The 13,508-nt window shown below is 32.0% G+C and overlaps 1 protein-coding gene across 1 annotated transcript; it reads right to left on the bottom strand.

Moving 5' to 3' along the window:
* Positions 1-5,564: 5,564 nt before the first annotated feature.
* Positions 5,565-6,965, bottom strand: LOC106466298 (beta-1,4-galactosyltransferase galt-1-like). Its single transcript, XM_013926567.1, has one exon. The coding sequence runs from the start codon at positions 6,963-6,965 to the stop codon at positions 5,565-5,567; it is 1,401 nt and encodes a 466-aa protein (XP_013782021.1).
* Positions 6,966-13,508: the final 6,543 nt, after the last annotated feature.

Here is a 13,508-nt window from a genome sequence, read left to right as displayed (position 1 = left end):
AATTGAATCGAATTAGTAATCTTCCAAATAGGATATGTACAGAATTAGAAGTAGTATTTAGTTGTTTCATAAAGAAGTACAAAGAAGTTAGGAATTTCTGCAAAATATAGACCAGAGAGAAGGCAGCTAGTCAATAACACTCACCACCAACTTTTGGGCTACTGTAAGAGAATAGTAGAATTTGATCATCACTCTTACAATATATCCACAGCCCCAAAAGTGGAGCGCATATTTCTGGACAAGAACCATCAGACCTGGGTTTCACAGTCTCGGCATGCTAACAACAGTCACACCTTACCATTTTACGAAGAAGCGAATTTCCTGGATTTCTTATAAATAAATGTAAACGAGATGAAGTTAACAAAGCTACTACCCTTTATATTATTGTTATATACTAACGAATGTATAATCAAATTTAAAATCAAATTAATGAAATAGATTAGACATCATTTATCCATAAGTGAAATTAGCATATATGTTAATACTAGCTACTAGGGCCTAACACTTGTTTCAATCTAGTGTACCAAACAGAATTTGTGTGATCAGAGCCAGCCTTAGTGACTGCAGAGCACGAGGCAAGATACAAAGTGTGGGTCATCTCATCGTTTTCAGCAATAAACGATGTGTTGGAAATCGTACAACCATACGATCTGATACGATTATTAATGGGTCAAATATATTTTTGGGTTTTGTAGCTTCATCTTTAAGAATCACACAAAAATGTATATATACGTCCCTTATAGTAAGGAACTCTAGATAGCTGCCTTGATTGTCTTCCTTTACGGCCTGCTCTGTATGAGATTCTCCTTAGTTGTTTCTATCTGCCGTATAAAATGTCAATTACCATCAAATTTTGGGAATAGTATTGCAGATCATGTTACAGCAGTTTGCAACACCGATCTCAAATCAGATTATTAGCATAACCTAAATGAACAATTCTGAAAAAAAGAAAGAGTGCTAATAGCTCTCTTAAAGCCTTGTCTGAACCAACAGCAGTTACTTCACCCATGTTAAAAGAATGAAATAACTGCCGTGTCTATATACAGGACTAAATTTTTGGCCAAATCTGGGGTATTACCACAACTGTTCCAAATACTGGAATGTCACTATTCTTATATTTCTAAATAGATCTAAACTATTTTATATCACATTAAAAAAGCAGTTTCATAACTGTTTTAGGTTAAAAGAAAGAACCATCAATAAAATGTTTTTTCTTCTTCTGGCTGGGGAGGGAAACATCTAGTAAACAAAGGAGGGCCGGCACGAAGCAAATTTGGACAAAAAAATACTGTTAGTTTGAGAGCTATAGCACATATATTAGTATATTTTGTAAATATGTTTTTGATTAGTTTAATGGTAAATTGCTACACAATCACTAGGTTAAAACTGATCACTTTAAGGACAATTTTAAATGAGAGAATGCCGTAGCTAGTGTCCTAAGATGCTGCATCAATGTCGTTAGCTGGGATTCAAATCATACTCAATTATTTTGAATTCATTTTGAAGTAATTATGGAGAAAAAATAGTGATATCTGATCAAAAAATTTTACTAGTACAAAAGCAACCAAGTTAGAATAAAAACGTTAACCATCTAAAGGTGGGTTATTGAAAACATAACCAAGTTATACAAAAGGGAAGACGTTGCAAAGATGTAGTGTAAAAGTGGGTAAGTTTCGCAAGAAAAAATCGGGGAAAACGTGTCCCCCTTTTTATTTGCATGTGTTTGCTTGACAAACATACATATGTATAATTGAACTATAAATGGTAACATCTCAACAGTATTCAATGACGAGGAACCCACTTTGAGACTAATACTGCTTGGAGACGGCTTAATGGGTAATGAAGAAAAACTTTAATATAAGTTTAACATAACAGCAAATGTACAACGTTTCGACAAGGTTTTGTACCTGATGATGACAAATAACGTAGACACTATTTCCAACCTTGTTTGTTTATATTTTATATAATAATCCTTGCACTTTGATTCAACTTGTTTCTGTTCTTTTTTGACGATCCTTATTCCACTTTTTAAATTAACAATTTTTAATTATCTTGTATGTAAAGTAAACAAGTATTTTCATTTTTATGCACACCAGACCTCAGTGAGGATTTCTATATTTACACCTGAGTTTCTTATGCCACTGAACATGCTAATATAATAAGTGTTTACTAGTTCAAATTAAGAGGTAAGAGCTGTCTTTAAAATAAACATACTTGTTATACTTTCAAGCTAGAAACCGGCCTTCTTTTCACATTTTAAGACTGTTGCAGAAATGTCTTCAGGTTGTTGAACTTAGTCAGTTTTTCATCCAGAGTGGGCACCCTCTGAATTTATATGATAGACGTCAGGGGGGTATAAAAGTCTGTCACCCTTCATGACAAAGTGGGATAGTATTTTATATATTTATGCTACAGCACTGTAACATTATATATAGATATTCTGTTGCAAGATGTGTCTCATATTACGTTCTGTGATATTTAGCTTTCAGATAGTATATTCAATAAACAAAAGGTTTGATCAGGAAATATATTACAAAGTATACTTGAATTCTAATTTTAACTGAGGACGAATGAGAATGGATACAATATTCTGAAATTGAAAGTCAATGTTTATTTACAAAAACAAATTATGCCAATTGCACTTAACAGAGAACGGAACTTTTCCTTGCTGTAAAAGAACTTGCCACGCTTCTGCTGAAATTGACTAAGACAACATAGCGTTAAATACAAGATTCTATAGTACATATGTATGTCCACGTCACTGATGGTTATTCCAATAGAAAATAAATAATTATATGTCCGCAAGTTTCACTTGACCCACAAGTGAAAAAGGTTAATGTTCTTCTATAAAAAGTCTATTGTACTTTACAACTAGACGAAATTAACTTACTTTCCTTGTTCTGCGTTCTGTTATTAAAACAACAAAATCTGTATGTGGGAAAATGTTTAAAAATTCTTGGTGAGCTTGAAACATTAATATTACTAACGAAACAAGGTAAAAAATACTGTACGCTACATCTCTTTGGAGGCATTATCAAAATACAAAATATTTCATCAGGTGCTGATTAGAAGAGAATGCATACTAAGAGCGTTATACCTCTCCTATGTACCATATTGCAAAGATTAGGATATTCGTTTTATAATATAGATCAATACATATTGTGATTCTTTGTTTTCAGTATCAATTAATCATTGACGTTTATGACAAACGTTACCTTGGAATGGTTTGTATTTTATAAAATACCAAACACACTAGTATACTTTTAAAATGTTTTATTCCTGGTATAAATTGGTATATATAGCGTTTAGACAAGTCTTCATGCTGCCATACAGACCCCTATTCATATTCTTTTACACAAAGACACAAAAAAGATTATTTATTTGAAATTAATTTTAGTTTCTTGGTTATTGGGGGCGTTGGCTGACATGGAACTAAAATGTTTCGTTTTTTATCAGACATTGACTTTTAGAGCTGATCCGTCATAGAATTTTAATGTACAAATATTTATGTCTATTCTACCACCTTTGTCAGTCGAGGGGTGTCATGTTAAAGGTGTTTTTATAAACAAAATAATTTTGTTGGGTATGTCATCCATAAAAAGCTACTTTAGATCGAGTTTTCTGTTGCTGTTGTCATTGAGTGATGCATAAATGACTGCACACACACACAGATAAAAATATATTCATCCACGTCTTATTAACTTTAAATCTATAAATTTTAGCGATAAACTTTGAAAATTCACCCATTTCGACTGTTGTTAAATCCTATTAATAAACTGTTTCCTTTATAGGAGATACTTTTGAAATATATTATTACTTGAATGAAGATATCAAATGTCTGTGTATTTTCCCTAGACTATTGTAAAAGATTTGAAAGGCATTGGTAGATTGTCCTTCACTCATCAATTTAAGAAAATTAAAAATATATATATATATATTGTTTTTTTCTTATTTTAGTCCCACTAGGTGACTTTATTATTCTATACAACTGGGGGGATAATATAATATTAGTTATGCTGAATAAGGAAAAAAGTATCATTTGTTATACTTGGATATTTTAATATTGGTCTTATAAATGACCAGGAAAAGCATGTAACTGATCTGTATGATTTAGTTCCTTGTATCAAAATACAATTGTAACCAATAAAAATATTTGAATAAGAGTAACAGAAAAAAGCAATACAATAATTATTATACTGTCTATTATGGCATTTAATTGGAAGTTGTGTGGTTATTTATTACTGATCATTATCCTATTCTTTATTTAATTAATTCTTGCAATATTTCAGTTGTGAAATAGAAAAATCGATGACATAAATAAAAATTAATTATATAATTGGGATAACTTATATGTTATACATGATTTAAATGAAATGTTACTTACAAAAAAAATATTAGAACTCTTATAAAATAAACTTTAGGCAAACAATTATATAAACAATATATTTGTTAAAGTTAAATTACCTCGTAATAATGATGATAGAAATGGAAATAGTGTATTTAGAAATAACTTATCATCTCATATTAAAAATATGAAGAAAACTTATTATGATGGTATGTTACTTTTACAGATTGATAAAAAAGTAAATGGAACAGCATTAATAATTTAATTATTGAATAAATCATCAATAAAACAATCTATTGGTGATGTAATTGTTAATAATGTTACAATAACAGATTATCTAAGCAAAGCAACTTTAATGTGTTTTTGTTAAAGGAATAGAACAGTTGGTAAAACAAGTTAAATCACAGAGATAATAATTATAGCTTTGACAAATTCGGTACTTATTTCCAGGATAGTGTATTATCTAGTAAGTGAATAGAATTGGACTGAGCTGAATTGAACTTTAAAAATTATTACTCCGATGATGTATCTAATCGTTGGTTTATTGTTTAAAATTTACCTAAAAACTTCTTTCGTTATTTTAACTGCTCACTGTCTGTGGTTTAAATTATTAAAAATATTCTCTATCGTTTTTGTGCATATATGTAGTTATGATGAGCAATATATATATCAACAATACATTACCATTAGTTGGTTGACGGTGAAGCTTTCAACTGCGTGAAGCAGTTTTGCAGATTTACTATTTATTCTATTTTGAGTCATGTTATGATCTAAGAGTCACTAACTGCACACAGTAATATTTAAGTTTAATTACTCATTTAATCAGGTTTATACTAAGAAAATCAAGCCTTATGTATCTCAGTCTTTCCGTCAGTAGAAATAAACGCTATAGTTAATGTGATAATAATATCAGTGCAAAGGTATCATAGTAATTGTTTATTAAGCCCTTCTTTATTGTCATATTGGTGACTACGTTCAATATTTGTGTGATTCTTACTAAATGTATATATATATAGAATATTAAAAAGTACGCAAACAACGATGCTTACTGCTCAGTACAATAATTTATAATTGTTTATTTGATTGCAAAACTCTGAAATGAAAGTCTGAGAAGCGAATCACAAAGATAAACATTTTCAATGTTTATAGAAAGAAATTCCGTGCGTATATTATTCTTCGTTTCCTAACTATATTTTAACTAAAGCATGATATTTTGTACTTATAAAATATTTTTCCACTTATGCATTAGTTGTAGCATCTGTTTTCCATAAAGTTCTGGAATTGTATGATCTTCAATCAACTGATTTTTCTCTTTCTCAAAGTTACAAACCACAATGTTTCTGTAATGATGAATTAGAATGCCTCTGTCAACATTTATTTCACTTTTATTGGGCAGCATTTCCCAAACTTTATGAATGCCGCCATAAACAACGGTTTCTGGACGAACAATATATTTCAAGTAATCTGGCCAGTTCTTTAAGCCAAGTGGTTTTCCAAATACCTTCTCAAGTGTCATGAGTGACTGAAAATCATTATGCGCATCTGTCATAGATGGAAACTTCAAACAAAAAATAGACTGTCTGAATCTGTAAGCACCGCAAACAGTGCAGCTACTAAAGTTAGATAATATTTGGGTTATTGTTTTGTTTTCATAAGGAACAAGAAATTCATCCATGTCAAGATCAATAACATATTCATAATGATGCATATGTCGATAAAGGCAGTCCTGAATTTGAGTTAAATGTGCATGTCCTCCTTCTCGATAGTGACTTAAAGGAATTGAAACTTTCCAGAAAGCACTCCACGGCAAGAGAACAATAGGGAATCCATTCTCAGATAACCTATGAATCAGGTCGCGTATTTTTTGGTTTGTTTGGAAGTCATAAAAGGTGAAGTGATCGATCCCAACAACATGATGAAAGGCCAGAAATTGTGCCAGCAAGTAGGTGTCGTTTATATAGTTATAAAATGGAGGAGTGCAGACTGCAATTCTTCCTTGAGCTTCAGGCTTCATTGAATTTGGTATATGGTGAACATTAATCCATTTCGAGTTTTGAAAACTCGAAAATGACAATGATACTGAAAGTATTTTTTTGTGATAGCCAAAGGGGATGGAACAAAGAAAGCTTTTGGACGTTAATCCTATTTTAACTACCTTCGTAACTGGGAATATTCGTAGATCTGCTTGTTGACCCAAATATTTGACTTTGGTTAAGCATCTCATATTTTGAAGTTTTGTAACTTCTAATGTGGACCACCCAAATATTCGTATAACTGGATGATGTGGAACCAAAGGGCGATTGTCTAAATAAGCTGAGTAAATATGTAAATTAGAAGTAACCTCTATCCAGTTGTCCACCCAAGAACTTGGACTATTTTTCGTTGTTTCAGGATTAATCTTCAAATGTCCATTTCTCATTCTGTACTCGTTATCGGGTTTTGATTCTGGGGACATTTTTCTTTCAATATCATAAAGTAAAATCTCTCTCACTGGAAACATACCATTCGAATGAACAAATGTATAGTTATTTTTCCAAACATATTTAAACTCACTGGTGCGGTTGATAAGCAGCAGTGTACACAAGATAATAGTAACGCCTAGGATTGTTGTCTTCGTCATTTTCTTAATGGCAATAGTCTTCATTATCAAAGAGGCTCGCCCTTGAAAAAAAAAATATTATTTCAGAACTTTGAAACGATATTGTTATTAAATAATAATAATAATACCATAAAGCTGAGTGTTCTATATATAAATTATGAAGTGTGCCATATTTGGCAAGCTATTAATACCTTTTATTGTTTAAATATTTTATAAAATATGATTAAGATAATATAGAGCTAAATTTCTCAAAATTAAAACAAATATCAGACTTATAAAGACGTTTTATTATTTGGAATTTTAAAAGTTAAAATTATCAGAATTTTAAGTTATTTGCAAGCAACAAAAGGACTTTACTCGCAAAAGCAAAACTAACATAGGATGGTTTGGTTTTGTAATTTCGCGCAAAGCTACTATAGTCTGTCCACTGCGGGTAATCTAACTCTGGATTTTAGCGTTGTAAGTTCGTACCTACTGATGATCATCGGGTAACGTACTTTTAATAACAGATTCTTTTATTTATCACAAGTTTCCATTATTGCATCTTTGTGTTTTTTATCTGACTAGGTATTGAAACTTTTAAATCTTGTAAAAGTGCTTATAAATATACGAATTTGTCCCCCAGTGGGTCACCAGTAAGTTTATGGGCTTACAACGCTAAAATCTAGGGTTAGATTCCCTGTAGAAATGAGAATGAAGATAACCTATTGTGTAGCTTCGAGCTCAAACAAATCAAAATATTTGGAGAAACATAACTTCAAATGTTTTTCGATTCCTTTAGACAATTCTTGTTTATTATGTACAAAATTGCAAGTAAGTAAGTATTGAAATTATTAATTTTCATTCTAAATTTCATATTTCTAGTATTTATTACTGATAGTTTTTGGCCTTTTGTGTATTTCTCATCAATTCTTGCTGTTATATGTGCGCTACTGGAAATACATTAACGCTACTAAGAATATCAATATTTCGTAATAGGGCCCGGCATGGCTAGGTGGTTAGGGCGCTCGACTTGCAATCTGCGGGTCGCGGGTTCGAATCCCCGTCACACCAAACATGCTCGCCCTTTCAACCGTGGGGGCGTTATAAAGTGATGGTCAATCCCACTATTCGTAGGTAAAAGATTAGCCCAACAGTTGGAGGTGTGTGTTGATGACTACCTGCCTTCCCTCTTGTCTTACACTGCTAAATTAGAGACGGCTAGCACAGATAGCCCTCGTGTAGCTTTGCGCGAAATCATAACAAAACAAAACGGTTCGTAACAGATAAGCTCTATCGACATAAGAGCAGACAACTATTTTTGCAAATAATGTCATCCTCCATTTTTCTTTGAAGTTTAAACAGGTCTATTAATATTGTTTGTTATAATGCATAAAACATTTTTTAATATAAGTATTGCTGTTTATATGTTCTTCGCGTTTATAGACTGTTTTTGTTAAGATTTCTTGGCAGACCTTGAATAGCGTTTGAATTATCTATCCTGCTCAAAAATTAACACTTTTTTAAACTAAAATGATAGGTTAGCGTTAAATCTAATTTTAGAGTTAAATAATAGTTTTTTCATTAATTATATTTTAACACGTCATTAGGCATATTATATTTTTTAACACTACATTCTTTATTCATTCCCGTGGTGTTTAGCAAAGACAGCCCTATAATCGGCTCAGTTAGATCCATAACACCAGTTGCATTGGCCTGCAATGCATCTTCATCCATTGGTTCTACTGAGTAAAAGATTAGGCTCTAAGAGCATCTAGATTGGCGGATAAATCGAATTCCTTGCAGAACAGGAAATCCTGAGTGTATTAATGTACATCGTAACTTCCTTTCATGGCATCTGGAAAAATTATTGGAGGTTGAAGTGATCACTGAAGAATGGAACACTCTGATTGATTGGAGAACAAGACAGACTGAAGGGTCAGCTTGAAGATGTAATGTCAGAAAAATCGTGATTGGTTAGCACGTTAGCCAGATGTTTTGGTTGTAAAGAGAGCCGTAGCGTCCCGGTTATAACTATACGCTTTTCTAAAACTACAATTAAAGGTAGTATGTTAAAATGATAACCTTGTTCAAGTGTCATTTCTTCATATTTCATGTGTGCTTATGACAATTTCACCCATAGAAAATGTATCTCTAAAACCTGTGAATTTCTTGGTTTCCCTAATACCCATATCTGTACTACTTTCTATTGCTATTCTCGTAACAACAGTCAACACAGCTTACATTCCAATCCAGCTGTACGCCATCTGGTTGTTACATAAACAAACCTCAGATCTAATAGAAAATGAATGAAAGAAATGGGATTGAGAGTGCAAATCTTGTTCCTAAACACATAACCTGAGTTATATTAGTTGCTGTACAAGGACCAAACTCTACTTCTGATACTCAGAATCTACTAACACTTACATCGTCTCTCCCTGAAAACTTTCTTCAAGTTTAGTACTAGTTACGTGTGATTTAGAAAGTTTCTCGATGCGAGTGTTACTTTCTTCTTCTAGCAGTACACTTACAGCCTGCATATTCATGCATCTTTACTACTGAAACAAGGTTAAGAAAATATTCATTACAGCTGTGTGTTTATTAGATATTCCAATCTGCATGATTGAAAGTGTTCTCATTGCAACAAAATAAAACACTAGGTACACAAAATGGATATTTGACATGATATCTATACTACTGTCCATGAAGCTCACTTATTACTAATAATTTCAATCAGTGATAAATATTTCAATTCGATCCAATACTAATATCTTACACTACTCTAACTGGAAAACGTCAGGTAAAAATGTAATTTTTCTAAGATGTAGTGTGAGTTTCTTTGTTACTGTTTTCCTTCCACGAAAGTTTACTACCTGCCAAACATTTTAATGTCAAAATTGAGACATTCTTTCTTAAGAATAAATAAAGATAACAGGCACACTTTACCTTCAAATAATACCTTATAGGTCATTAAACACAGTTAGCCTCAAAATACAAGATGTTAACAACGAGATCAAGTCCTTTGTTTTTCCATTCATATGTTGCTTATCTCTTTCCATATGGGCTTGGTTAGTTTGACTGATTCTATAATCACCAGGTAACCATGCAACTATCCATACTAAAACTTTTTATTTTACACGTATCTCTTCGTGAAATCTGGCAAGCTTTTAGTAAATATTGCAAGTCTTTTTAACATAAAAGTCAAATTTCTTAATTCAGTATTTTTACTAAGTATATGTTTGTGAATATATACAGCCAAGACTTTTGACTTGTCCGAGTGCAAGGTGATTTCCATGTTAAAATTAAAAACACTTTATTTGTCTTAATATTTTCAAATTTTATTTGTGTAACATCTAAAACCTTCTAAATGAACATAAAACATTTTTCCAGTAAAACTTCGTATTATATCTGTTATTTTCTCTACCCTAACTCTATACAAACTCAGTCAATTTGACCAACTTTGTAACCCCCCACAAAGAATACAAAATAAATCTAAATTATTCTTTATTCATTCTAAAATATTTGCACACTGTAACAGACAATTACACAATATTTCTTTTACAGTCTAGATTTTTTCATTATTTTTTAAATTTATAGTTGAACTCTGATCCTCTCAACTACAGTGATAGATATTTATTATGCCAGACAGCTGTGTGTGAACCATGGATCAACTTACTAGCACACTTATGTTGAATTAAGCAACTGTGATCGAGCTTGGTGCATGCTGTTATTGATTACGAGTATTTTGTTCATTTATTTTCTTTAAAATTACTTAAGATAAGTTTCTAATTTTTACATTTTAGTTAATTTCATGGCAGTAAATAATAAATATAGATAAAGAATAAGAAATTTAGTACTTTTTTCTGATTTCTAGCGTTCTTCAGTATTTTGCACTTATACAATTCAAGTCAACATAAAAATTTAACCCTAGTTCAATGTAATGATAATGTGGTCTCAGAAATTGATTTTTTAATTTAATCATTCAATCTATAATACTAAATATTTCCATGCATATGAAAAAATCCTAAAGCTTATATAATTCATTTGACTTTATAATTATGATAAAAATGACTTAAAATAATTTCCATACTTGGTCAGGATCAGATACAATACTAGCATACAAAAATATCAATAAAGCTAGTTCTCATCTGCTTAGTTTAATGACTTTAGACCCTATAGCTGTCAGTTAATTTAAATCGTTCGCTTTTTTTGGTTACAAATAATACAATACCAAAGGTCAGGGAGAATTTATAACAAATTTTGAAAGTAGGATGCTCTGTGGGAAGCATGGCAAGTGACCTTTACTTTATTCCTTATATCTCCATAAAGCAAAAGGCTTTCTTGCTACAATTTGGCAGATAAGCTTGGGGATATGTGTAGTACAACTAAGAAATTCCACGAAATATTACAAAGCCAAATAGGAGTAGCAGAAAATCTAGAAATGAGCAGTTTGGACTGAAAAAGTATCATGCTATATAGAAAGTGAATCTTGAGCATTTATATATATATATATATATCTTTTAAAATTAAGAAATCAAAACTTATATTAAAATTTTAATTGTAAACTATATTTTAATGCCATGTTTATTGATAAACATTGATAATGAAGTAGTTTAATTAAATTTTGAATGTAATTCTGTAAAAGGTCGTGACATGTGCATTTTGACCTTCCCATAGCAAGAGAGGTTAATAGTTGTGTTATTTGTGTAATTGATCCGTTTTTTATTCAACTCTCATAAATGACTTTATGTAATGTATGTACACATGTTTGAAATCAAATTCATATATTCATTTAAACATGTTTATTGCTAAATGCATTACACATCATCACATACTCCAGTAGTTTATAAAAGACAGCCTCCAGTTCACATGCAAGTTACTTTGATTAAGCTAAGGTTATTTTCAGAAGCCAAGTGTCAAAGGCTGCAGTCCCATAATGTGCTACCATCTATGAGTTGTCAAACTCTACATATTATTCTCATCAAGCATCAGAAAATAGAAAATCACTGGTAGAATTCAGCCAAACTAAGATCTTACCCTAAACCTTTTGTCTTTAACCTATGCAAATCAAGCAGCTATCCAACATTCTATAGTTATCTCTTAGAGTGAAATTCTGCTCTGTAGCGTGAAAAGTAAGAGTTGCAAAGCCTTTTCAGTACATCGTATTTCATGATCAATAAACTATTTTAACTCTAAGTAACCAAATGGTAATCATACAAGGTATTGCAAGTATTGTACCATACAATATCACCTAACACAGGCTGTGAACCACAAGCCAGCAGTTTGTAATAAGAGTACAGAACACTTTACTGCACTTGTATGAGCAGTTACATCCACGCTATGTTCCTCAATCTGAACTGGTTGGTCTCTACTTTGCTGCATAGCCAGGAGCATCAATGCTAGATTTGGGTTTTTCAGTTGATCTTATCAGAACTCACAAAATGCTAACATTGGCATCCACTCACTAGGTGAAATCTTCTCATATTTGGTTGTTAATAATCACTAGGGTAGAAGTGGTTTCCACCTCCACATAGTGTCTGGGGTGAAAACGTTTACCTAAACACACGGCCTCACCATTTGAATTCCTTTGCTGAAGGCCTGCATAATGCTGTATGCCGAGATCATAATCCTGCAATACTGTTATATTGTGTGCAATCATTCCATCTAGATTTTTAAAGCTTATCAACCATTTCAGTGATGCATGTTCCATCCAAACAGTTAACTTTCTACCACAGAAGTAGTGTTGATACTATTTCAATAAGACTATAGCTGCAAGAAGCTCTTTCTTCTTTGTAAAGAATGTGTTCTAGAGCAGTAAGCACATGACTAGTATACGTGATTTCGCATTTTTCTCCATCCTGAAACTGCAATAACACTGCTCTAATTCCACTATTATTGACATCAATATGTAACAAGAGCTCACAATCCTTTTGTGGATATGCTGGCACTGTGGCTTACACTAAATCATGCTTCAGTGACTGGAATGCTTCTTCAAATTCCTCACTCGAGCTGAAAATCATCTCAACTTTAGTGAAAGCTGACAATGCTATAGTGATCCTAGAAACGTTAGCCTCAAACTGTAGGTAGTATGATTGGAAACTGAGGAAGTTGCAGACTTCTTTCTTAATCTGTGGAAATTCCATCTCTTTGTATAATATGAACCAGAAATTCTAATTATGTATACAGTATTACACAATTTTCTGTTTTAGTTTTAAGCCTGCCTTTTTTATCTGTTTGAATGCCATTTTCAGATTCTCAGCTGCAACCTTGAATATGCAACCACACAATAAAATGCTATAGACATAGACAATGCATTTCTCCCACTGCAGCACCTTAAGCATAAGTTCAACTAGCCTTTCAAAAGTGGTGGTGAATTATACATACTGAATGGCTTAACACAAAACTGATATGAAACATCTCTTGTGTTAAGAGGAGCCTTAGATTTGCTCTCATCATCCATTTCAACTTGCCAGTATCCAGATCTAAAGTAATTAAATACTGGGTCCCTTTCAATCTATCCAGATATTCATCAGTTTGCAGCAGTGGAAAGGCATTTTAAAATCAGCAAATATTTCTTTCTCACAA

The sequence above is a fragment of the Limulus polyphemus genome, unplaced genomic scaffold (genome assembly GCF_000517525.1).
Source record: "Limulus polyphemus unplaced genomic scaffold, Limulus_polyphemus-2.1.2 Scaffold2214, whole genome shotgun sequence".
NCBI lineage: Eukaryota > Metazoa > Arthropoda > Merostomata > Xiphosura > Limulidae > Limulus > Limulus polyphemus.
This window is presented reverse-complemented; position numbering and strand designations above follow the sequence as displayed.